This window comes from Salmo salar, chromosome ssa05, assembly GCF_905237065.1.
Source record: "Salmo salar chromosome ssa05, Ssal_v3.1, whole genome shotgun sequence".
Taxonomy (NCBI): Eukaryota; Metazoa; Chordata; class Actinopteri; order Salmoniformes; family Salmonidae; genus Salmo; species Salmo salar.
Window position 1 is genome coordinate 87619326 of NC_059446.1, and position 27020 is coordinate 87646345.

Below are 27020 nucleotides of genomic sequence, written 5' to 3' on the forward strand. Positions count from 1 at the left end.
TGCTTGATAAAACCTTTCCTTTTGGCAGTACACTATGGGAGACCTGCTTGATAAAACCTTTCCTTTTGGCAGTACACTATGGGAGACCTGCTTGATAAAAACTTTCCTTTTGGCAGTACACTATGGGAGACCTGCTTGATAAAACGTTTCCTTTTGGCAGTACACTATGGGAGACCTGCTTGATAAAACCTTTCCTTTTGGCAGTACACTATGGGAGACCTGCTTGATAAAGCCTTTCCTTTTGGCAGTACACTATGGGAGACCTGCTTGATAAAGCCTTTCCTTTTGGCAGTACACTATGGGAGACCTGCTTGATAAAACCTTTCCTTTTGGCAGTACACTATGGGAGACCTGCTTGATAAAACCTTTCCTTTTGGCAGTACACTATGGGAGACCTGCTTGATAAAGCCTTTCCTTTTGGCAGTACACTATGGGAGACCTGCTTGATAAAGCCTTTCCTTTTGGCAGTACACTATGGGAGACCTGCTTGATAAAACCTTTCCTTTTGGCAGTACACTAGGGGAGACCTGCTTGATAAAACCTTTCCTTTTGGCAGTACACTATGGGAGACCTGCTTGATAAAGCCTTTCCTTTTGGCAGTACACTATGGGAGACCTGCTTGATAAAACCTTTCCTTTTGGCAGTACACTAGGGGAGACCTGCTTGATAAAACCTTTCCTTTTGGCAGTACACTAGGGGAGACCTGCTTGATAAAACCTTTCATTTTGGCAGTACACTAGGGGAGACCTGCTTGATAAAACCTTTCCTTTTGGCAGTACACTATGGGAGACCTGCTTGATAAAACCTTTCCTTTTGGCAGTACACTATGGGAGACCTGCTTGATAAAACCTTTCCTTTTGGCAGTACACTATGGGAGACCTGCTTGATAAAACCTTTCCTTTTGGCAGTACACTATGGGAGACCTGCTTGATAAAACCTTTCCTTTTGGCAGTACACTATGGGAGACCTGCTTGATAAAACCTTTCCTTTTGGCAGTACACTATGGGAGACCTGCTTGATAAAACCTTTCCTTTTGGCAGTACACTATGGGAGACCTGCTTGATAAAACCTTTCCTTTTGGCAGTACACTATGGGAGACCTGCTTGATAAAACCTTTCCTTTTGGCAGTACACTATGGGAGACCTGCTTGATAAAACGTTTATTTTGGCAGTACACTATGGGAGACCTGCTTGATAAAACCTTTCCTTTTGGCAGTACACTATGGGAGACCTGCTTGATAAAATGTTTATTTTGGCAGTACACTATGGGAGACCTGCTTGAAAGAATCCAAGCAAGTGTGGAGGAACTGGAGGCCCAACTACAGACTATTCATGCCTGTGAGGTCAACGGTAAGAATGATTCTCAAATCTTCCAAATGTTTATTTTCTCACACTTTCCATTTAGATATGTGATCTACTGTATGTGGTTTGTGTCTATTTAGGAAATAACATGCTGGCCTTGGTGTATCCACATGTGTTTGTTTGTCCTGTGCTATTTTCACATGTTCCCCTCTTGTGTATTCCAGGCTACTGGAGGCTGTTGGATTTTGACTATGAGATGAAGCTACTGGGTCACATCACTCAGCTGGTGGACTCTGAGTCCTGGTCCTTCAGTAAAGTCCCTCTTAGTGTCAGTCTGGAGGAGTTAGGACGTCTGGAGCCACAGTAGGTGCAGTTAGTCAACGTTATGGCTGTCCCATAGGGCGGCGCACAATTGGCCCAGTGTCGTCCGGGTTTGGCCGGTGTAGGCCGTCATTTTAAATAAGAATGTATTGTTAACTGACTTGCCTAGTTAAATAAAATGGTAGAGTGGAGAGTAGTTTGTTGTAATACTTAGCAGGTAGGTAGTCATCATGTTGTAATACTTAGCAAGTAGGTAGGTAGGTTGGCATCATGTTGTAATACTTAGCAGGTAGGTAGTCATCATGTTGTAATACTTAGCAAGTAGGTAGTCATGTTGTAATACTTAGCAAGTAGGTAGGTAGTCATCATGGTGTAATACTTAGCAAGTAGGTAGGTAGTCATCATGGTGTAATACTTAGCAAGTAGGTAGGTAGGTAGTCATCATGTTGTAATACTTAGCAGGTAGGTAGGTAGTCATCATGTTGTAATACTTAGCAGGTAGGTAGGTAGTCATCATGTTGTAATACTTAGCAGGTAGGTAGGTAGTCATCATGTTGTAATACTTAGCAGGTAGGTAGGTAGGTAGTCATCATGTTGTAATACTTAGCAGGTAGGTAGGTAGTCATCATGTTGTAATACTTAGCAGGTAGGTAGGTAGGTAGTCATCATGTTGTAATACTTAGCAGGTAGGTAGGTAGGTAGTCATCATGTTGTAATACTTAGCAGGTAGGTAGGTAGGTAGTCATCATGTTGTAATACTTAGCAGGTAGGTAGGTAGGTAGTCATCATGTTGTAATACTTAGCAGGTAGGTAGGTAGGTAGTCATCATGTTGTAATACTTAGCAGGTAGGTAGGTAGGTAGTCATCATGTTGTAATACTTAGCAGGTAGGTAGGTAGGTAGTCATCATGTTGTAATACTTAGCAGGTAGGTAGGTAGTCATCATGTTGTAATACTTAGCAGGTAGGTAGGTAGTCATCATGTTGTAATACTTAGCAGGTAGGTAGGTAGTCATCATGTTGTAATACTTAGCAGGTAGGTAGGTAGGTAGTCATCATGTTGTAATACTTAGCAGGTAGGTAGGTAGTCATCATGTTGTAATACTTAGCAGGTAGGTAGGTAGGTAGTCATCATGTTGTAATACTTAGCAGGTAGGTAGGTAGGTAGTCATCATGTTGTAATACTTAGCAGGTAGGTAGGTAGGTAGTCATCATGTTGTAATACTTAGCAGGTAGGTAGGTAGGTAGTCATCATGTTGTAATACTTAGCAGGTAGGTAGGTAGGTAGTCATCATGTTGTAATACTTAGCAGGTAGGTAGGTAGGTAGTCATCATGTTGTAATACTTAGCAGGTAGGTAGGTAGGTAGTCATCATGTTGTAATACTTAGCAGGTAGGTAGGTAGGTAGTCATCATGTTGTAATACTTAGCAGGTAGGTAGGTAGTCATCATGTTGTAATACTTAGCAGGTAGGTAGGTGGTCATCATGTTGTAATACTTAGCAGGTAGGTAGGTAGTCATCATGTTGTAATACTTAGCAGGTAGGTAGGTAGGTGGTCATCATGTTGTAATACTTAGCAGGTAGGTAGGTGGTCATCATGTTGTAATACTTAGCAGGTAGGTAGGTAGGTAGTCATCATGTTGTAATACTTAGCAGGTAGGTAGGTAGGTAGTCATCATGTTGTAATACTTAGCAGGTAGGTAGGTAGGTAGTCATCATGTTGCAATACTTAGCAGGTAGGTAGGTAGGTAGTCATCATGTTGTAATACTTAGCAGGTAGGTAGGTAGGTAGTCATCATGTTGTAATACTTAGCAGGTAGGTAGGTAGGTAGTCATCATGTTGTAATACTTAGCAGGTAGGTAGGTAGGTAGTCATCATGTTGTAATACTTAGCAGGTAGGTAGGTAGGTAGTCATCATGTTGTAATACTTAGCAGGTAGGTAGGTAGGTAGTCATCATGTTGTAATACTTAGCAGGTAGGTAGGTAGGTGGTCATCATGTTGTAATACTTAGCAGGTAGGTAGGTAGGTAGTCATCATGTTGTAATACTTAGCAGGTAGGTAGGTAGGTAGTCATCATGTTGTAATACTTAGCAGGTAGGTAGGTAGGTAGTCATCATGTTGTAATACTTAGCAGGTAGGTGGTAGGTAGTCATCATGTTGTAATACTTAGCAGGTAGGTAGGTAGGAGTCATCATGTTGTAATACTTAGCAGGTAGGTAGGTAGGTAGGTAGTCATCATGTTGTAATACTTAGCAGGTAGGTAGGTAGGTAGTCATCATGTTGTAATACTTAGCAGGTAGGTAGGTAGGTGGTCATCATGTTGTAATACTTAGCAGGTAGGTAGGTGGTAGTCATCATGTTGTAATACTTAGCAGGTAGGTGGGTAGGTAGTCATCATGTTGTAATACTTAGCAGGTAGGTAGGTAGGTAGTCATCATGTTGTAATACTTAGCAGGTAGGTAGGTAGGTAGTCATCATGTTGTAATACTTAGCAGGTAGGTAGGTAGGTAGTCATCATGTTGTAATACTTAGCAGGTAGGTAGGTAGGTAGTCATCATGTTGTAATACTTAGCAGGTAGGTAGGTAGGTAGTCATCATGTTGTAATACTTAGCAGGTAGGTAGGTAGTCATCATGTTGTAATACTTAGCAGGTAGGTAGGTAGGTAGTCATCATGTTGTAATACTTAGCAGGTAGGTAGGTAGGTAGTCATCATGTTGTAAGCTCGTTCAAAGGCCACATTTGACTAAAGGCTCAGGACAACAAATATCTTTAAATGTTCATTGAACCAAAGTGTGCAGAAGCTCTGTTCTGTTGCATGTAATCATCATGACAACATTGAAGTGTGCATGTGTGTGGGGTAGGGAATTCATGTCTTTCTTTAATACTCATCCAAACCCCTTCTCCTGCCCAGGGAGATGATAGAGCATAGCTTGAACTGTTATGGAAGGCGCTACACGGACAACGGTAAGTAAGAAAGTACTGTCTATTGTACATTTTTAATGCTTTGGTGTGCTGTAGAGTGACACACAGCCAACTACCTCATGCAATATTTTGGCTCTTCATAGCTATTTAATTGATATTGAACAGAATAGAAAATGTCCTATTTTTCAGATGAGGTTTTCTTTGCGCTGAACGAGGACATGGTGTGCAGAGCCACAGCCCAGATGCTGCTGCAGAACGCAGTGAAGTTCAACCTGGCAGAGTTCCAGGAGGTGTGGCAGCAAAGTGTCCCAGAGGGCATGGGCACTAGACTGGACCAGCTGAAGGTGAGGAGGGGGCCAGACTGGCAGTGCACAGATGGATGGGCCAGTTTTCCAGATTAAACCTGGTCCAGAAAATGTAGGGAAAATGGCGCCGCATTGCTCCCAGAAAACAGTTGCTTTCAAATTAGGGATTTCGTGGCTAATTTGAGGTTAGGATGTTTTTCTGCGGCGCAGATTATGCATGTATGAACTACACATTGACACATCCAGTCCAAGTCGGGAGGTTGAAAAATACTGACTAGTCAAAGTTCCAGAGCATGTCTTTACCGACATTTTTTTTAACATATGGACAAGACTATTCTCAGATTCTACAGCAAAATATCTCATAATGGATGTTTACGTTTTAGGCTTTATTTTAGCTTTAGAAATATGGTAATTACACATTTTAAAGACGTGATGGTTGTTGGCAGACATGATTACAAGATTATCCAGATGTAATATGACCAGATGGTTATGGGTTTCTATACAGAGTCTAGCCCTTGTGGACCGCAGCTCCAAACCAGAGACCATATCTCTGCTGAGAGTGGAAGATCTTCCCGAGGACACACTGGAGAGATTCACCCATCTCTTCACCATGAGAGAGAAGTGGACCGAGGAGGACATCACCCCTTACATACAGTGAGTAAAACTGAGCATCAGAATGACCGTTGTCTCTGTACTGTACAATAATGACTATTAGAGATTTAGACTTGTGTGCCAGATGTTTGTGGTGTGATACACAGCTAGGTAGTGTTGGTCCAACGTTCTTGCTTAATCTGGAAAGCTTTCTGTGTTAAATTATTGAGGACCAATCGTTGTTATTTTCATGCAGGGACTTGTGTGGAGAAAAGCAAACAACTGGAGCTCTTCTAACCAAATACGCTCGTTTGTCCACGCAAAACGGAATAAAAGTCTTCAATTCAAGAAGGCCAGTGGCAACATGAAGACGCTTGGATATCTTAATTGACGAGCAAAGTTGTTTGGAATCAGTGTATTGTTGTATTTGTTAAAGTGTTGTAATAAAAATCTAATGTTTTTGTAATTATTACCGACTTTGTGTTTTTCCTCCCACCTATACTGTATATCTTCTACTTTATTCATAATACCACAGTCACAATTTGATAATTTAGTGACCTCCAGTGGCAAGAGGCAGAAGGGCAGTGACAAGAAGGCTTTCAAAGAAAATTTGTTTTAATTTCTAAAAGAACACAAAAAATTATCCAACCCAATATTTTACTGTTGGAAACAAGGTTAGGATAAAATATAAATAAAAAGCACCATAAATGATTTTATCCTAAATATTTTTTAAATAATTGTGCGGGAGGGGCCCGGGGTCAAAGGATGGTTAAATAAAATGGCCAAACATTGTTAAAACGGGTTGTCACTACCCCAGCCACAAAGTCCTAATTATGACTTAACACAGCCCATTTCTAGAAGGTATTTTCTTAAAATCTGATCTTACATTAACCACACTGATAATCTTAGCCTTAACATAACTTTTTCTTTTTTTGGTCTAAATATAAAGGACCTATTTATTTTTCCCCCATTTTTAATTTTTACGATCTAGACAATTTTGACTTTGTGGTAACTAGTGACAACTGAAGGTGGAGTCACCATAAAAGAACTGGAGACAGCATCCAAGATGGCCGTTTACTGGGACTAGTCTGCCTGCTCACTAGCTCTTATTATTATTGTAGGGCTCTTTATTAATCTAAGCCAGTTTGTCAAATATGCAACAACAAATTGTTTCGTTCTCACAATTTCATTGGCTAAATTTATACGGAACAAAAATATAAATTCACCAATTTCAAATTTTTTACTGAGTTACAGTTCATAGGAAATCAGTCAATAGAAATACATTATGCCCTAATCGATGGATTTCACATGACTGGGCAGGGGCTCAGCCAATCAGAATAAGTTATTCCCCACAAAAGGGCTTTATTACATACAGAAATACTCATCAGCACCCCTCCCACCTTTCTCAGACGATCCCACAGGTGAAGAAGCCGGAAGCGGAGGTCATGGGCTGGCGTGGTTATACATGTTCTGAGGTTTTGAGGCCGGTTGGACGTACTGCCAAATTCTCTAAAACACCGTTGGAGGCAGCTTATGGTATTAAGGTAGTGAAATTAACATTCAGTTCTCTGGCAACATCTCTGGTGGACATTCCTGCAGTCAGCATGCCAATTGCACGCTACCTCCGCTTGAGACGTCTGTGGCATTGTGTTGTGTGACAAAACTGCACATTTTAGTGGCCTTTTATTGTCCCCAGCAAAAGGTGCATCTGTGTAATGATCATGTTGTGTAATCAGCATCTTGATATGCCACACCTGTCAGGTGGATAGGTTATCTTGGCAAAGGAGAAATGCTCACCAATAGGGATGTAAACAAACGTATGCACAATTGAGAGAAGCTTTTTGTGTGTAAGGAACATTTCTGGAATCTTTTATTTCAGCTCATGAAACATGGGACCAACACTTTACATGTTGCGTTTATATTTTGTTCAGTATTCAGACCCCTTGACTTTTTTCACATTTTGTTACACCTTAATTTTTAAAATGGGTTAAATAAATTAAAAAATCCTCAGCTATCTACACACAATACCCCATAATGACAAAGTACATTTTTTGTTGAAATTTTATCAAATGTATTAAAAATAACTGAAATACCTTTAAGTATTCAGACCTTTTGCTAGGAGACTTCAAATTGAGCTCAGGTGCATCCTGTTTCCATTGTTCCTCAATGTTTTTACAACTTGATTGGAGTCCACCTGTGGTAAGTTCAATTGATTGGACATGATTTGAAAAGGCATACAACAGTCTATATAAGGTCCCACAGTTGATAGTGGATGACAGAACAAAAACCAAGCCATCAGGTCAAAGGAATTGCCAATAGAGCTCTGAGACAGGATTGTGTTGAGGCACAGATCTGGGGAAGGGTACCAAACATTTTCTGCAGCATTGAAGGTCCCCAAGAACAAAGTGGCCTCCATCATTCTTAAATGGAAGACATTTGGAACCACCAAGGCTCTTTCTAGAGCTGGCTGCCCGGCCAAACTGAGCAATCAGGGGAGAAGGGCCTTGGTCACGGAGGTGACCAAGAACCCGATGGTCACTTTGACAGAGCTCTAAAGTTAATATGTAGAAATGGGAGAAACTTTTAGAAGGACAACCATCTCTGCAGCACTCCACCAATCAGCCCTTTATGGTAGAGTTGCCAGACGGAAGCCACTCCTCAGTAAAAGGCACATGACAGCCCGCTTGGAGTTTGCCAAAAGGCAAACTATCAGACCATGAGAAACAAGATTCTCTGGTCTGATGAAACCAAGACTGAACTTTGGCCAGAATGCCAAGCATCACGTCTGGAGGAAACCTGGCACCATCCCTACGGTGAATCATGGTGGTGGCAGCATCATGCTGTGGGGATGTTTTTCAGCGGCAGGGACTGGGATCAAGGCAAAGATGAACGGCGCAAAGTACATTGAGATCCTTGATGAAAACCTGCTCAGGACCTCAGACTGGGGCGATGGTTCACCTTCCAATGCAGGAGTGGCTTCTGGACAAGTCTCAATGTCCTTGAGTGGCCCAGCCAGAACCCGATCGAACATCTCTGGAGAGACCTAAAAATAGCTGTACAGCAACACTCCCCATCCAGAGCTTGAGAGGATCTGCAGAGAAGAATGGGAGAAACTCCCCAAATACAGGTGTGCCAAGCTTCTAGCGTTACACCCAGGAAGACTCGATGCTGTAATCTCTGCCAAAGGTGCTTCAACAAAGGGTCTGAATACTTATGTAAATGTGATCAGTTTTACATTTTTAATAAATTAGCAAACATTTCTAAAACCTATTTTTGCTTTGTCATTATGGGGTATTGTGTGTAGATTGAGGGGGGGAAACTATTTAATACATTTTAGAATAAGGGACATAATATGGAAAAAGTGAAGAATATTAGAACACGCCCCGACTCCTCAGCCAATCAGAACATCCATAGCTTACCCTTACCAAGTCCATCCCTACACCTACCATATGCTGGAGGAGTGAGTGGAGCACCCTCTAGTGTCAAACAGAATGTACACTTTGAAATTGGACTTAGATATATATTTTTTTAACCTTTATTTAACTAGGCAAGTCAGTTAAGAACAAATTCTATTTTCAATGACGGCCTAGGAACAGTGCCTTGTTCTGCCTTGGGCCGGCCTAGGAACTGCCTTGTTCAGGGGCAGAATGACAGATTTGGACCTGGTCAGCTCGGGGATTTGAACTTGCAACCTTTCAGTTATTAGTCCAATTCTCTAACCACTGCCACCCCAGATATGACCAGTCCAAGACTACATTCATGTCAAATCAAATTTTATTGGTCACAGCGCCCTCTGCTGTTTTCTGAAGTCCACAATCATCTCCTTGGTTTTCTTGACATTTAGTGACAGGTTATATTCCTGGCACCACACTCTGAGGGCCCTCACCTCCTCCCTGTAGGCTGTCTTGTCATTGTTGGTAATCAGGCCTACTACTGTTGTATCGTCTGCGAACTTGATGATTGAGTTGGAGGCGTGCATGGCCATGCAGTCATGGGTGAAAAGGGAGTACAGGAGGTGGTTGAGCACGCACCCCTGTGTGGCCCCTGTGTTGAGGATCAGCGAAGTGGAGGTGTTGTTTCCTACCTTCACCACCTGGGGGCGGCCCGTCAGGAAGTCTAGGACCCATTTGCACAGGGTGAGGTTCAGACCCAGGGCCCCGAGCTTAATGATGAGCTTGGAGGGTACTATGGTGTTGAATGCTGAGCTACAGACAATGAACAGCATTCTTACATAGGTATGCCACTTGTCCAGATGGGACAGGGCAGTGTGGTGGCGATTGCATCGTCTGTGGATCTATTAGGGCGGTAAGAAAATTGAAGTGGGTCTAGGGTGTCAGGTAAGGTAGAGGTGATATGATCCTTGAGGTTAAGCACAGGCCTGGATGTGACATCCAAAAGCTCATTTTTCCATCCATTCCCAAATCTATTTAATGTTAAAAAGTCGAAAATGGCTCTAAAAGTCCTAACCTAACCTTAACCATTTAAATGTCAAATTCAATGGGGTAGGGACATCCCGAGGAACCAAGATAGCACTGACCGAATCACAACCGGTTCCCGCTAGATATTTGTTTTATTTTTTGTATTTGTAAAATGGCTATATCGTTAATATTCATGAAAACAAAACATTTATGTTTGGTCTTAATTTAAGGTTAGGGTTATGTATAAGGTTATCAGTGTGGTTTAGGTTAATTTTAAGCCCAATGCAATGATAGAAACAAGAAAGTTAGAAACAAGTAACCTTGTGGTTAGAGCGTTGGACTAGTAACCGAAAGGTTGCTAGATCGAATCACTGAACTGACAAGGTCAAAATCTGTTGTTCTGCCCTGAACAAGGCAGTTAACCCACTGTTCCTAGGCCGTCATTGTAAATAAGAATTTGTTCTTAACTGACTTGCCTGGTTAAATAAAGGTAAAATAAAATTAATAAAAAAGTTAACTAGTGACGGCCGCTCAACAATCCCAACACTTCGAGCAGTAAAGTGTAATGGATTAACACTCCAGTCCGGTTGCTGGCGGTAATGCACCTTTTGGTTGTCAACCGCCATTTTAAAATCATTAAACATGAACAAGAACTTTGGGCGGTCGGACGGACGGACGGAGAGGATGTAGTTGAATGTTTTTATAGCTCAACATTGACAAAAATGCTCATTTGAAGCCGAATTGATTCTTGTATAGCTGAATGATAGGCTTTGGTGGCGTGCATATGTGGAAAAAACGTTTGAGACACTGACAGCATTGCATAGACAGCCAGCGGGGAAGAATGGCTGGAAGTGTTGTGTTAACGTTGGCTGTTAACTAGCTAGCGTTAGCACTAGCCAACCGACTAGCTAGCGTTAGCACTAGCCAACTGACTAGCTAGCGTTAACACTAGCCAACTGACTAGCTAGCGTTAGCACTAGCCAACTGACCAGCTAAACCGTCACATTCACTGCGCATGAACTCATTGCGTTGGGATTTATTAGGACTGGAAATATAGCTTGCTAGCCGCTTACATTATTACAGTTGTCTTACAATATTTAATGCGTGGAAACCCTTGAGCATCACTGGTGCTTTTGTTGTGGATACAGGAAGAACTTTCCAATCCACACGACCATCGCGTCAAACCCGTAGTTCACGAACATGATCAAATTCATATGCCGTATCAATGCATGAAATCAAGATGAACAGGAAGAAGGACAAGGGATTTGAGAGCCCGCGGCCTTTTAAATTATAAGTATTTTCTATTACCTTTGGCTTAGTTAGCTGTGCACACACGTTTGTCCTTAAGTTATTACTTGGCACGTGATATAATACTGTAGCGACGTTATATCTCAATGTGTTAACCTATAATATGTTATGTTTATTCCTACACGACTCACCAGGTTGTCTGCATCAACAACATCAACTTCCAAAGAAAGTCTGTGATTGTAAGTATATCGTAGTAAATAAATTCGTTAACTATAGTCCCCCAAGAACCCGCAATAAAATGCTGTTTCTCATCACAATCACTTAGACTATATTCCTGTTGTTGTATCTGTAGAACCTAGCTGTAGGCTATATCCCTGTTGTATCTGTAGAACCTAGCTGTAGGATATATCCCTGTTGTTGTATCTGTAGAACCTAGCTGTAGGCTATATCCCTGTTGTTGTATCTGTAGAACCTAGCTGTAGGATATATCCCTGTTGTTGTATCTGTAGAACCTAGCTGTAGGCTATATCCCTGTTGTTGTATCTGTAGAACCTAGCTGTAGGATATATCCCTGTTGTTGTATCTGTAGAACCTAGCTGTAGGATATATCCCTGTTGTTGTATCTGTAGAACCTAGCTGTAGGCTATATTCCTGTTGTTGTATCTGTAGGACCTAGCTGTAGCCTATATCCCTGTTGTATCTGTAGAACCTAGCTGTAGGCTATATCCCTGTTGTTGTATCTGTAGAACCTAGCTGTAGGCTATATCCCTGTTGTATCTGTAGAACCTAGCTGTAGGCTATATCCCTGTTGTTGTATCTGTAGAACCTAGCTGTAGGCTATATTCCTGTTGTTGTATCTGTAGGACCTAGCTGTAGGCTATATCCCTGTTGTTGTATCTGTAGAACCTAGCTGTAGGCTATATCCCTGTTGTATCTGTAGAACCTAGCTGTAGGCTATATCCCTGTTGTATCTGTAGAACCTAGCTGTAGCCTATATCCCTGTTGTATCTGTAGAACCTAGCTGTAGGATATATCCCTGTTGTTGTATCTGTAGAACCTAGCCACGTGACTAAGAACCAAACATATTTCTACTGAGAGACATTGAAAACAACAGTAGAAGTATATGTAGTCTTAGTCATTTGGCCGTGTAGAACCAGTCTAGTTTCTCATCCATGTCAACTGACACACCCCTCTATTTGACAGGGCTTTGTGGAGCTGACCATCTTCCCAACTGTGGTCAACCTGAACCGGATCAAACTCAACAGCAAGCAGTGCAGGATCTACAGGGTTAGAGTCAACGACCTAGAAGCACCATTCATTTACAATGACCCTACTCTAGAGGTCTGCCACCACGAGTCCAAGCAGTAAGTATTGTCCTCATACACACATGGTCTAGTATTCATAACTCTCCATGAAGGAAACAGAAAACATCTTACATCTTATCCTCCAATATTCTCCTTTCTTCTTTCTGATGTTTTCACAAGAAACAATGACTGGGATATGTGGATGTTTTATCTACCTTAGTGGAAGGCACACTAAGTTGCTCTGGATAAGACTTCCTGCTAAATTACATAAATGTATGTAAAGTGGAGGGGAAGAGGACAGGAGGAATCATGGAGGAGATTTGAGATTCACCCCTGTAATTCCACAGCTACTTTCATAACACTGACTTGCAGTAAGTCCTCACCTCTTCCTCTCTCTGCTCTGTCCCTTGCAGGAGGAACCTGAACTATTTCTCCAGTGCCTACACAGCAGCAGTCAGTGCTGTGGACCCTGATGCAGGACACGGCGAGCTGGTCATCAAAGTCCCCTCGGAGCTGTGGAAGCAAGGAGACGGTAATACAGTGAAATGTTGTCTCTGAATTGGGTTCATCTATATTATGACCTTTGGTGAATGACTGACCTCCGTTGCATCTGACTTGAGTCTTGGGTCTGTGGTTTGAATATAAAGGTTCAAGGCGTATTCTGAAAGCCTGATTGGTCCTAGATCTGTTTATATAGCACCAACACACCTGGAACAAGGCTAATGTCCTGCAATGCTCTTAGCTTAATGCATAGCATCAGAAGCTTTAAAGTATTGTTTATGTACAATTAAACTTAGTGCCCTCTAAATAATTGACTGTTTCTGTGTCTTCAGAGATGAATGTGCTGAAGGTGTACATAGAGTTCTCTCTGGACCAGCCTAAAGGAGGCCTTCACTTTGTGGTGCCTGACGTAGAGGGGAGCATGGCTGAGAGAGGAGCACACGTCTTCTCCTTCGGATACCAGAACTCCACAAGGTGGGGAGGGAGACATTGATTGATGTCATATTGAGACTTTTATTCTCTGTGCTGTCTAGGCTGTCATTCTCTCTCTCTTTTTCCTCACTCTTCTCTTTCTCTGTCATTCTCTCTCTCCATGTTCTCATTCTCTCTCTCCATGTTCTCTGTCTCTCTCTGTCGTTCTCTCTCTCCTTTCTCTCTGTCATTCTCTCTACTCTCTCTCGCTTTCATTCCCTCTCATTCTCCTCCATGTTATTCTATCAGATATGTTGTGACAAGCCTCATCCTTCCTTTCATTCCCTCTCATTCTCCTCCATGTTATTCTATCAGATATGTTGTGACAAGCCTCATCCTTCCTTTCATTCCCTCTCATTCTCCTCCATATTATACTATCAGATATGTTGTGACAAGCCTCATCCTTCCTTTCATTCCCTCTCATTCTCCTCCATGTAATACTATCAGATATGTTGTGACAAGCCTCATCCAACCTTTCATTCCCTCTCATTCTCCTCCATGTAATACTATCAGATATGTCACAAGCCTCATCCTTCCTTGCTCCTTGACTACCTACACTCTTGTCCACCGGTCTTCCTCTCCCAGGTTCTGGTTCCCCTGTGTGGACTCGTACTCTGAGCTGTGCACCTGGAAGCTGGAGTTCACAGTGGATGCCTCTATGGTGGCTGTGTCCTGTGGGGACTTGGTAGAGACTGTCTACACCCATGACATGAGGAAGAAGACCTTCCACTACGTCCTCCCCATCCCCACCGCCGCCTCCAACATCTCACTGTCTGTCGGGCCCTTTGAGATCCTGGTTGACCCCTACATGCATGAGGTACTGTGTGTGTGGAAAAGCATTGCATAGAAACCCAGCATTACCCATCACAATATATTTAGTAGAAGCCAGTAGGGTGTTCTGAAAGGAGAATGGATTTAGTAGACGCCCATAGAGAATAGAGGCAGGCAACCATATAGGGTAAAATATGTTGACATATATACACTGAGTGTACAAAACATTAGGAACACCTTCGACGGGGCATGGGACTCTACAAGGTGTTGAAAGTGTTCCACAGGGATGCTGGCCCATGTTGACACCAATGCTTCCCACAGTTGTGTCAAGTTGGCTGGATGTCCTTTGGGTGGTGGATCATTCTTGATACACACGGGAAACTGTTGTGTGTGAAAAACCCAGCAGCGTTGCAGTTCTTGACACAAACTGGTGCGCCTGGCACCTACTACCATACCCCGTTCAAAGGCACTTAAATATTTTGTCTTGCCCTTTCACCCACTGAATGACACACATACACAATCCATGTCTCAATTGTCTCAAGGCTTAAAAATCCTTCTTTAACCTGTCTCCTCCCCTTCGTCTACACTGATTGAAGTGGATTTAACAAAGTGACATCAATAAGGGATCATAGCTTTCACCTGGAATTCACCTGGTCAGCATGTGATAGAAAGAGCCGGTGTTCCTAATGTTTTGTCCTCTGTGTGTATATTTAAGCAGATTTCCTTTCCACCTACGACCACTAGGTGGAGATTGAGTCATTATACTCTGTAAGTTGAAGCCGCTTCAGGGATGTGTGAATCAGTCTAGGAACCCGGCGTGCTATGCTGACATATTGTCCAAGATGGCTCTCTTCTAATATACGTTTTGATAGAATAGAATACAACAGATACAGAATAAGTGTATTCCCCCCCAGAGGGAACTTCTGGAATGTTGCTGCGTTGACACCTTTTAAAGATATTTTCCCTTTTCCCAGGTGACCCACTTCTGTTTGCCCCAGCTCCTGCCCCTGTTGAAACACTCCATGTCCTACCTGCATGAGATCTTTGAGTTCTACGAGGAGATCCTGACCTGTCGATATCCTTACTCCTGCTTCAAGACTGTGTTTGTGGACGAGGCCTACGTCCAGGTGTCTTCCTACGCGTCGATGAGCATCTTCAGGTGGCTACAGTCTCTTGTCTCGTCCTAATTCCGTTCTTTATGTGGCTTTACTCTCCGTCAACAACACATTTTACATTTGAACAATGTTTCACAACGTTTGGATATCACATTCTATTGTGGAAACTTCTCGCTGTTTTAAAGTTTTACATTTTCCACGAGTTGTCACTGAAAATAGGTCGATTGGTAGGTCCAATTAAATTCTGATTTATTATGTCAATATTTACTCGGTTAAGACCTGCCCCTCAGGTGCTTTTGCTGTTTCCCTCGGTGACAAAGAACAGCTCTCCTCATCCATTCATTTCTCACTTTCACTTTTCATAATGCTGACTTGTTTTGTCTCTATCTCTTGCCCATCTCTCTCTCGCTCTTCCCTCTCTCTTCCTCTCTCCTCTCAGTACTAATCTGCTCCACAGTGCCATGATCATAGACCAGACCCCCCTGACCAGACAGTGTTTAGCTCAGGCCCTGGCCCAGCAGTTCTTTGGCTGCTTCATCTCCAGGATGTCCTGGTGAGTAACGTACTGAGTACTACCAGACTGAGTACTACCAGACTGAGTACTACCAGACTGAGTATAGTGGAATGGTGGAGCGGCCTACAGAAACCACACGCACACACACACACTCTCACACACACTCGTCAAACGTAAGAAGCACTCCTGGTTCAACCTAGGGGCTCGTCGGTTAACCTAGGAGCTCGTCGGTTAACCTAGGGGCTCGTCGGTAACCTAGGGGCTCGTCGGTAACCTAGGGGCTCGTCGGTTAACCTAGGAGCTCGTCGGTTAACCTAGGAGCTCGTCGGTTAACCTAGGAGCTCGTCGGTTAACCTAGGAGCTCGTCGGTAACCTAGGGGCTCGTCGGTTAACCTAGGAGCTCATCGGTGGCCTAGGAGCTCGTCGGTGGCCTAGGAGCTCGTCGGTTAACCTAGGAGCTCGTCGGTAACCTAGGAGCTCGTCGGTAACCTAGGGGCTCGTCGGTAACCTAGGAGCTCGTCGGTAACCTAGGAGCTCGTCGGTTAACCTAGGAGCTCGTCGGTGGCCTAGGGGGCTCGTCGGTTAACCTAGGAGCTCGTCGGTAACCTAGTAGCTCGTCGGTAACCTAGGAGCTCGTCGGTGGCCTAGGGGCTCGTCGGTGGCCTAGGGGCTCGTCGGTTAACCTAGGAGCTCGTCGGTGGCCTAGGGGCTCGTCGGTTAACCTAGGAGCTCGTCGGTGGCCTAGGGGCTCGTCGGTAACCTAGGAGCTCGTCGGTAACCTAGGAGCTCGTCGGTAACCTAGGGGCTCGTCGGTGGCCTAGGAGCTCGTCGGTGGCCTAGGAGCTCGTCGGTGGCCTAGGGGCTCGTCGGTGGCCTAGGAGCTCGTCGGTAACCTAGGGGCTCGTCGGTGGCCTAGGGGCTCGTCGGTGGCCTAGGAGCTCGTCGGTTAACCTAGGAGCTCGTCGGTGGCCTAGGGGCTCGTCGGTAACCTAGGAGCTCGTCGGTAACCTAGGGGCTCGTCGGTGGCCTAGGAGCTCGTCGGTGGCCTAGGGGCTCGTCGGTGGCCTAGGGGCTCGTCGGTGGCCTAGGGGCTCGTCGTTAACCTAGGAGCTCGTCGGTGGCCTAGGAGCTCGTCGGTGGCCTAGGGAGCTCGTCGGTGGCCTAGGGGCTCGTCGGTGGCCTAGGGGGCTCGTCGGTAACCTAGGAGCTCGTCGGTGGCCTAGGGGCTCGTCGGTAACCTAGGGGCTCGTCGGTTAACCTAGGAGCTCGTCGGTGGCCTAGGAGCTCGTCGGTAACCTAGGAGCTCGTCGGTTAACCTAGGGGCTCGTCGGTTAACCTAGGGGCTCGTCGGTAACCTAGGAGCTCGTCGGTGGCCTAGGGGCTCGTCGGTGGCCTAGGAGCTCGTCGGTAACCTAGGAGCTCGTCGGTAACCTAGGAGCTCGTCGGTGGCCTAGGGGCTCGTCGGTAACCTAGGAGCTCGTCGGTAACCTAGGAGCTCGTCGGGTGTTATTTGGATTTGTTGTTTCCTAAGAACAGTGTGGTAACTGTGGGTTCCTATCCAGATTTCTAGAAGTCTAGTACAGAGAGATTATTGAAATGATATTTCATCATCGTATTCTGTACCAGGCATAAATTGAACAAAGCTTTGGCATAGCTGAGAGTGTCTCAGTATGATGAATCTGTGTATGTGTTTGGCAATGTGTCTACAGCCGAGGGGGGGTGTGTGTGTCTTGGCAAAAGTGCGGCTGCTGTCAGTTGGGGAGGCTGAGGTTTCACGACGCCTTCAAAGGATCACTGCAAACAATGGACCCCCTGTCTTATTAAGTGTTTAAAACTAAGTCAGATGTGGAAGCTCCACTTAGTCTTATTGAAGTGGCTTGTATCAAAAACCACAGTTGTGTAAGACCACAGAGAAATCAAACAGGCCTGGTTTCATTTATTTTCAAGACTGTAATTGAAGTCAGCTTGTTTTCTGAAACTGAGCTCGTATCCAGCTTGTAAAGAGAGGTTTAGCACTTTCTGTGTGTTACATGATTTCATCTCACTTCATGAAGCTACTGGCCAGTATTCATTAAATTAGTGAGTTAAAAACCACCATGGTTGAATAAAGTACATTGTTTCTCTCTTTTTTATATATATATATATATATATGGTAAGGTAAGTTTAAACGTCTGCCAAACTGGTTAAAATGACATCATTCCATTGTTGTTCTGCCAGCATGCCTGTTGTTCTGCTTTTCTTCCACTTCCAAGCCTGTCGTCTGGCCTGTCGCCCGGCCGGTCGCCTTACCTGTCTGGTCTGTGTTCTGTAGGGCTGATGAGTGGGTGCTGAAGGGGATCTCTGGCTACATCTATGGTCTGTACCTGAAGAAGACCTTTGGAGTGAACCAGTACCGCCACTGGATCAAAGAGGTAGGGAGTGAACCAGTACCTCCACTGGATCAGAGAGGTAGGGAGTGAACCAGTACCTCCACTGGATCAGAGAGGTAGGGAGTGAACCAGTACCTCCACTGGATCAAAGAGGTAGGGAGTGAACCAGTACCTCCACTGGATCAGAGAGGTAGGGAGTGAACCAGTACCGCCACTGGATCAAAGAGGTAGGGAGTGAACCAGTACCTCCACTGGATCAGAGAGGTAGGGGAGTGAACCAGTACCTCCACTGGATCAGAGAGGTAGGGAGTGAACCAGTACCGCCACTGGATCAAAGAGGTAGGGAGTGAACCAGTACCTCCACTGGATCAGAGAGGTAGGGGAGTGAACCAGTACCTCCACTGGATCAAAGAGGTAGGGAGTGAACCAGTACCTCCACTGGATCAGAGAGGTAGGGAGTGAACCAGTACCTCCACTGGATCAGAGAGGTAGGGAGTGAACCAGTACCTCCACTGGATCAGAGAGGTAGGGAGTGAACCAGTACCGCCACTGGATCAAAGAGGTAGGGGGTGAACCAGTACCTCCACTGGATCAGAGAGGTAGGGGAGTGAACCAGTACCTCCACTGGATCAGAGAGGTAGGGAGTGAACCAGTACCTCCACTGGATCAGAGAGGTAGGGAGTGAACCAGTACCTCCACTGGATCAGAGAGGTAGGGAGTGAACCAGTACCTCCACTGGATCAGAGAGGTAGGGAGTGAACCAGTACCGCCACTGGATCAGAGAGGTAGGGAGTGAACCAGTACCGCCACTGGATCAAAGAGGTAGGGAGTGAACCAGTACCTCCACTGGATCAGAGAGGTAGGGAGTGAACCAGTACCTCCACTGGATCAGAGAGGTAGGGAGTGAACCAGTACCGCCACTGGATCAAAGAGGTAGGGGGTGAACCAGTACCTCCACTGGATCAGAGAGGTAGGGAGTGAACCAGTACCTCCACTGGATCAGAGAGGTAGGGAGTGAACCAGTACCTCCACTGGATCAGAGAGGTAGGGAGTGAACCAGTACCTCCACTGGATCAGAGAGGTAGGGAGTGAACCAGTACCTCCACTGGATCAGAGAGGTAGGGGAGTGAACCAGTACCGCCACTGGATCAGAGAGGTAGGGAGTGAACCAGTACCGCCACTGGATCAAAGAGGTAGGGAGTGAACCAGTACCTCCACTGGATCAGAGAGGTAGGGAGTGAACCAGTACCTCCACTGGATCAAAGAGGTAGGGAGTGAACCAGTACCTCCACTGGATCAAAGAGGTAGGGAGTGAACCAGTACCTCCACTGGATCAGAGAGGTAGGGAGTGAACCAGTACCTCCACTGGATCAAAGAGGTAGGGAGTGAACCAGTACCTCCACTGGATCAAAGAGGTAGGGAGTGAACCAGTACCTCCACTGGATCAGAGAGGTAGGGAGTGAACCAGTACCTCCACTGGATCAGAGAGGTAGGGAGTGAACCAGTACCTCCACTGGATCAAAGACGCTGTATCTCAGTGCAAGAGGAGTCACTGCAGTCCCTGGTTCGAATCCAGGCTGCATCACATCCGGCCGTGATTGGGAGTTCCATAGGGCGGCGCACAATTGGCCCAGCGTCGTCGGGGTTTGGCCAGGGTAGGCCGTCATTGTAAATAAGAATTTGTTCTTAACTGACTTGCCTAGTTAAATAAAAAATACAAATATAGGGAATTGGTTATGCTGGTCCCACTTTGCCAAATAAACACATGTCTATATTGGTTATGCTGGTCCCACTTTGCCAAATAATCACATGTCTATATTGGTTATGCTGGTCCCACTCTGCCAAATAAACACATGTCTATATTGGTTATGCTGGTCCCACTCTGCCAAATAATCACATGTCTATATTGGTTATGCTGGTCCCACTCTGCCAAATAATCACATGTCTATATTGGTTATGCTGGTCCCACTCTGCCAAATAATCACATGTCTATATTGGTTATGCTGGTCCCACTCTGCCAAATAATCACATGTCTATATTGGTTATGCTGGTCCCACTCTGCCAAATAATCACATGTCTATATTGGTTATGCTGGTCCCACTCTGCCAAATAAACACATGTCTATATTGGTTATGCTGGTCCCACTCTGCCAAATAAACACATGTCTATATTGGTTATGCTGGTCCCACTCTGCCAAATAAACACATGTCTATATTGGTTATGCTGGTCCCACTCTGCCAAATAAACACATGTCTATATTGGTTATGCTGGTCCCACTCTGCCAAATAAACACATGTCTATATTGGTTATGCTGGTCCCACTCTGCCAAATAAACACATGTCTATATTGGTTATGCTGGTCCCACTCTGCCAAATAAACACATGTCTATATTGGTTATGCTGGTCCCACTCTGCCAAATAAACACATGACTATATTGGTAATGCTGGTCCCACTCTGCCAAATAAACACATGACTATATGAAGTGTGGTTTTCTCTCAGGAACTGGACAAGATGGTGGAGTATGAGCTGAAGATGGGAGGAGTTCTCTTACACCCGACCTTCGGTGGAGGCAAAGACAAGGACAAGTGAGAGCAGCTTCCTGTTGGTTCAAAGGTCATTTAACATGGATGATGTATTGCACGAGAACCACCTACTTTCAGTGTCAACACACTTTGATATGTGGCTCCAATGAGGGTGATGAATGTGTTTTCTGTTATAAACTGGGTGGTTCGACCCCTGAATGCTGATTGGCTGACAGCCGTGGTATATCAGACCGTATACCACTGGTATGACAAAACATGTATTTTTACTGCTCTAATTACATTGGTAACCAGTTTATAATAGCAGTGAGGCACCTCGGGGGTTTATGATATATGGCCAATATACCACGGCTACGTCGTGGTCAAGAACAGCCCTTAGCCGTGGTTTATTGGCCGTATACCACACCCCCTCGTGCCTTATTGCTTAAACAACCTCTTACTTTTAGTGTCAACACACTTTGATTTGTGGCTCCAATGAGGATGATGAATGTGTTTTCTGTTCTACCAGTCTAAAACCACCTAGTAGCAAGTAAATGACAGGTTAGACATTCCTGTTGCTACTGCTGTTGAGGGTGTTGGTCTACAAGCCTATATGTCTCACAGAGAAGTGGTGTTCTAGTTTTAATTAAAAACCTATATGTCCATGTGAAGATTTCCACCTCCCAACACTGCTGCAGAGTAAAAAACAAGTGAAGAGTGGGGTTTATTCATTCCAGCCCAATAAACCGCTGGCACCATCTCAAGTGTTTGTCATGAATCAGACCTCTCTCTCTCCTCTCCTGAAGTGGGCTTGGAGAGCTATCTACACGTTATGCCAACACTTACGCCTGTCTGTGTACTGCCTGTCAATGACTTGGCTAGTAACTCCACGTTGTAGTTTATCTTAAAGTTGCTACAGTTTACAAGTTGAGGAGAAGGAGGGAAGATAGTGAGTTGTTGAGAAGTAGTTTTCTTTTCTGATTTTAATCTTCCTCCCTCTCTCTTCCTCTTTCTCCCCCCTCTCATCTCTCTCCTCATCCTTCACATCTCTCCTCTCTTTCTCCCTCCTCTCCCCCTCTCTCTTCTCTCTCTCTTTCTCCCTCTCTCTCTTCTCTCTCTTTCTCCCTCCTCTCCCCCTCTCTCTTCTCTCTCTCTTTCTCCCCTCTCTTCTCTCTCTCTTTCTCCCCTCTCTTCTCTCTCTCTTTCTCCCTCCTCTCTTCTCTCTCTCTTTCTCCCTCCTCTCCCCCTCTCTCTTCTCTCTCTTTCTCCTCATCCCTCCCTCTCCCCCTCCCTCTCATCTCTCTCTCCTCATCCCTCCCTCTCTCCCTCCCTCCCTTCCTCTCATCTCTGTCTCTCCCTCTCTTAGCCCTACCCCTCACCTCCACTTCTCCATCAAGCACCCTCACACCCTGTCCTGGAAGTACTACAAGATGTTCCAGTGTAAAGCCCACCTGGTAATGAGGCTCATTGAGAACAGGATCAGCATGGAGTTCATGCTGCAGGTCAGCAATTTCTAATCCATCAATAATCCATCCATCATCTAGTATGCACGCTGGTTCTGGTAAACATCTGGCTACACGTCAAGTCTAGTTGTTTAAACACTGATACCTACAGGCACTCAACACTACAGTTTATTAATACACTACATAGCACTACATCAGGTCCCAGCACTACATCAGGTCCCTCTCAGCACTACATCAGGTCCCAGCACTACATCAGGTCCCTCTCAGCGCTACATCAGGTCCCTCCCAGCGCTACATCAGGCCCCTCCCAGCGCTACATCAGGTCCCTCCCAGCGCTACATCAGGCCCCTCCCAGCGCTACATCAGGTCCCTCCCAGCGCTACATCAGGCCCCTCCCAGCGCTACATCAGGTCCCTCCCAGCACTACATCAGGTCCCTCTCAGCGCTACATCAGGTCCCTCCCAGCACTACATCAGGTCCCTCTCAGCGCTACATCAGGTCCCTCTCAGCACTACATCAGGTCCCTCTCAGCACTACATCAGGTCCCTCCCAGCACTACATCAGGTCCCTCTCAGCACTACATCAGGTCCCTCCCAGCACTACATCAGGTCCCTCTCAGCACTACATCAGGTCCCTCCCAGCACTACATCAGGCCCCTCTCAGCACTACATCAGGTCCCTCCCAGCACTACATCAGGTCCCTCTCAGCGCTACATCAGGTCCCTCTCAGCGCTACATCAGGTCCCTCTCAGCACTACATCAGGTCCCTCCCAGCACTACATCAGGTCCCTCTCAGCACTACATCAGGTCCCTCTCAGCGCTACATCAGGTCCCAGCACTACATCAGGTCCCTCCCAGCACTACATCAGGTCCCAGCACTACATCAGGTCCCTCTCAGCGCTACATCAGGTCCCTCCCAGCACTACATCAGGTCCCAGCACTACATCAGGTCCCTCCCAGCGCTACATCAGGTCCCAGCACTACATCAGGTCCCTCCCAGCACTACATCAGGTCTCAGCACTACATCAGGTCCCAGCACTACATCAGGTCCCAGCACTACATCAGGTCCCTCCCAGCACTACATCAGGTCCCAGCACTACATCAGGTCCCTCTCAGCACTACATCAGGTCCCTCTCAGCACTACATCAGGTCCCTCTCAGCACTACATCAGGCCCCTCTCAGCACTACATCAGGTCCCTCCCAGCGCTACATCAGGTCCCTCCCAGCACTACATCAGGTCCCTCTCAGCACTACATCAGGTCCCTCTCAGCACTACATCAGGTCCCTCTCAGCACTACATCAGGTCCCTCCCAGCACTACATCAGGTCCCTCTCAGCACTACATCAGGTCCCTCCCAGCACTACATCAGGTCCCTCCCAGCACTACATCAGGTCCCTCTCAGCACTACATCAGGTCCCTCCCAGCACTACATCAGGTCCCTCTCAGCACTACATCAGGTCCCTCTCAGCACTACATCAGGTCCCTCCCAGCACTACATCAGGTCCCTCCCAGCACTACATCAGGCCCCTCTCAGCACTACATCAGGCCCCTCTCAGCACTACATCAGGTCCCTCTCAGCACTACATCAGGTCCCTCTCAGCACTACATCAGGTCCCTCTCAGCACTACATCAGGTCCCTCTCAGCACTACATCAGGCCCCTCCCAGCACTACATTGACTCTTCCCCTGTTCAGCTCCTGAGTCTGACCAGTACTGCGTCCTCGCAGAAGTACCAGATGCATGTGGAGTCAGATACATGAACTAGATTATTCTGTTTCCTATCTGCTAGGTGTTCAACAAGTTACTAAGCCTGGCCAGTACAGCGTCCTCACAGAAGTACCAGTCACATATGTGGAGTCAGATGCTGGTATCCACCCACAGCTTCCTCAAGTCCATCTCCAACGTGTCGGGGAAGGACATAGGACCCCTCATCAAGCAGTGGGTGTATCCTTTAACCTGTCAATCAGAACACTGGAGGGAGAGGTTGTAACGTGACTATAACACTGTAATAGCAGATTAATAGTTAGGACATAGGACCCCTCATCAAGCAGTGGGTGTATCCTTTAACCTGTCAATCAGAACACTGGAGGGAGAGGTTGTAGCGTGACTATAACACTGTAATAGCAGATTAATAGTTAGGACATAGGACCCCTCATCAAGCAGTGGGTGTATCCTTTAACCTGTCAATCAGAACACTGGAGGGAGAGGTTGTAGCGTGACTATAACACTGTAATAGCAGATTAATAGTTAGGACATAGGACCCCTCATCAAGCAGTGGGTGTGTCCTTTAACCTGTCAATCAGAACACTGGAGGGAGAGGTTGTAACGTGACTATAACACTGTAATAGCAGATTAATAGTTAGGACATAGGACCCCTCATCAAGCAGTGGGTGTATCCTTTAACCTGTCAATCAGAACACTGGAGGGAGAGGTTGTAACGTGACTATAACACTGTAATAGCAGATTAATAGTTAGGACATAGGACCCCTCATCAAGCAGTGGGTGTATCCTTTAACCTGTCAATCAGAACACTGGAGGGAGAGGTTGTAACGTGACTATAACACTGTAATAGCAGATTAATAGTTAGGACATAGGACCCCTCATCAAGCAGTGGGTGTATCCTTTAACCTGTCAATCAGAACACTGGAGGGAGAGGTTGTAACGTGACTATAACACTGTAATAGCAGATTAATAGTTAGGACATAGGACCCCTCATCAAGCAGTGGGTGTGTCCTTTAACCTGTCAATCAGAACACTGGAGGGAGAGGTTGTAGCGTGACTATAACACTGTAATAGCAGATTAATAGTTAGGACATAGGACCCCTCATCAAGCAGTGGGTGTATCCTTTAACCTGTCAATCAGAACACTGGAGGGAGAGGTTGTAACGTGACTATAACACTAATAGCAGATTAATAGTTAGGACATAGGACCCCTCATCAAGCAGTGGGTGTGTCCTTTCATCTCACTCAGCCTGCTTAGCAAAACACTAAGAGCTGACTGGCCTGGTTAGAGCGCTCACGGCCGACTGGCCTGGTTTGAGCACTAACGACCGACTGGCCTGGTTAGAGCGCTAACGACCGACTGGCCTGGTTAGAGCGCTAACGACCGACTGGCCTGGTTAGAGCGCTAACGACCGACTGGCCTGGTTAGAGCGCTAACGACCGACTGGCCTGGTTAGAGCGCTAACGACCGACTGGCCTGGTTAGAGCGCTAACGGCCGACTGGCCTGGTTAGAGCGCTCACGACAGACTGGCCTGGTTAGAGCGCTCACGGCCGACTGGCCTGGTTAGAGCGCTAACGGCCGACTGGCCTGGTTAGAGCGCTAACGACCGACTGGCCTGGTTAGAGCGCTAACGACCGACTGGCCTGGTTAGAGCGCTCACGGCCGACTGGCCTGGTTAGAGCGCTAACGGCCGACTGGCCTGGTTAGAGCGCTAACGGCCGACTGGCCTGGTTAGAGCGCTCACGGCCGACTGGCCTGGTTAGAGCGCTCACGGCCGACTGGCCTGGTTAGAGCGCTCACGGCCGACTGGCCTGGTTAGAGCGCTCACGGCCGACTGGCCTGGTTATAAAGCTGCTTTAAGCAGTGTAATAATTGAACCCTTCAACAGAAGAACCATATATATGCGTTTGGCATTTTCAGATGATGACTGATTTTGTATCTAAGTTCACTGTAATGTCCAGAGTTGTCAACTGATACATATCATCAGTCAGCAGAAAGGACACACCCACTGCTTGTCTATTTATAGTCTGTATGTAATATCAAGACTTTGGATGATTTAATATCCACTATACAGCTGTTAATATACCATATCACCAACATTTTCCAAAACCATTCCTGTGGTTATTACACTGCAGTAATTTAATGATTTACACTGATTGCTCTAGTTATTACGTTGAACTACCATTGTACCCCTGATTGGGATCTGTACTGGAATTGTTTCAGTTTAGATATTAGCCTTAATTCAAGCCCACAGAGACCAGAGTGCGGTGGTGAAGTTCTTTGGCAGTTTTGCCTTCAACAGGAAACGGAACGTTCTAGAACTGGAGATCCGACAGGACTACACCTCCTCTGGAACACAGAAATATGTGGTAGGTCCTCTTTGAACTGAGTTGGTTTAACTTTACTGGTGTTCGCAATGGGCGCAGTTAGCACTTTTGGGACTATTTGATTGGTTCCATTGTACCAGCAAGGCTAAATCAAGCTACCGCAAGTATTTGACATTTTGTGTTTGACCCAAGTCTGAGATTTAGTAGTAAGGTGAATCACTGTCTTTGTTCTGTAGGGACCCATCAAGGTGACAGTACAGGAGCTGGATGGATCCTTCAACCACACGCTACAGATCGAAGAGAACAGCCTGAAGCACGACATCCCCTGCCACTCCAAGAGCAGACGGTAAACTCAAGCATCTTGCATCTGTTTCTGTTATTACTAACACATTTCAATAAGCCCAATGTAATGCCGTCTTAGCTGTAGTTTGGAGGATCTAATGTAATGCCGTCTTAGCTGTAGTTTGGAGGATCTAATTTAATGACGTCTTAGCTGTAATTTGGAGGATCTAATGTAATGACGTCTTAGCTGTAGTTTGGAGGATCAAGCCTAATGTAATGCCTTCTTAGCTGTAGTTTGGAGGATCTAATGTAATGCCTTCTTAGCTGTAGTTTGGAGGATCAATCCTAATGTAATGCCTTCTTAGCTGTAGTTTGGAGGATCAAGCCTAATGTAATGCCTTCTTAGCTGTAGTTTGGAGGATCAAGCCTAATGTAATGCCTTCTTAGCTGTAGTTTGGAGGATCAAGCCTAATGTAATGCCTTCTTAGCTGTAGTTTGGAGGATCAATCCTAATGTAATGCCTTCTTAGCTGTAGTTTGGAGGATCAAGCCTAAT

General features: G+C 45.7%; 2 protein-coding genes across 3 annotated transcripts in view; both read left to right on the top strand.

Moving 5' to 3' along the window:
* Positions 1 to 5910, top strand: part of LOC106599124 (sister chromatid cohesion protein DCC1) — a 29063-nt gene extending 23153 nt beyond the window's left edge. The window contains exons 5-9 of the mRNA XM_045719303.1: positions 1526 to 1664; positions 4535 to 4587; positions 4735 to 4889; positions 5356 to 5504; positions 5698 to 5910. Coding sequence (XP_045575259.1) covers positions 1526 to 1664; positions 4535 to 4587; positions 4735 to 4889; positions 5356 to 5504; positions 5698 to 5809 — 608 coding nt within the window. The 3' untranslated portion in view covers positions 5810 to 5910. The remainder of the gene's footprint in view (positions 1 to 1525; positions 1665 to 4534; positions 4588 to 4734; positions 4890 to 5355; positions 5505 to 5697) is intronic.
* A 4574-nt stretch (positions 5911 to 10484) lies between these two features.
* LOC106598295 (transcription initiation factor TFIID subunit 2) overlaps positions 10485 to 27020 on the top strand; it is a 47941-nt gene continuing 31405 nt past the window's right edge. Inside the window, exons 1-14 of one of the 2 annotated variants that reach the window (XM_045719305.1) lie at positions 10485 to 11149; positions 11292 to 11346; positions 12311 to 12471; positions 12825 to 12943; positions 13245 to 13386; positions 13969 to 14200; positions 15129 to 15313; positions 15709 to 15822; positions 18095 to 18194; positions 20652 to 20737; positions 22038 to 22173; positions 23922 to 24076; positions 26111 to 26225; positions 26420 to 26529. In XM_045719305.1, coding sequence (XP_045575261.1) covers positions 11085 to 11149; positions 11292 to 11346; positions 12311 to 12471; positions 12825 to 12943; positions 13245 to 13386; positions 13969 to 14200; positions 15129 to 15313; positions 15709 to 15822; positions 18095 to 18194; positions 20652 to 20737; positions 22038 to 22173; positions 23922 to 24076; positions 26111 to 26225; positions 26420 to 26529 — 1775 coding nt within the window. In that variant the 5' untranslated portion in view covers positions 10485 to 11084. The remainder of the gene's footprint in view (positions 11150 to 11291; positions 11347 to 12310; positions 12472 to 12824; positions 12944 to 13244; positions 13387 to 13968; positions 14201 to 15128; positions 15314 to 15708; positions 15823 to 18094; positions 18195 to 20651; positions 20738 to 22037; positions 22174 to 23921; positions 24077 to 26110; positions 26226 to 26419; positions 26530 to 27020) is intronic. The other variant, XM_045719304.1, reaches the window with a different exon arrangement.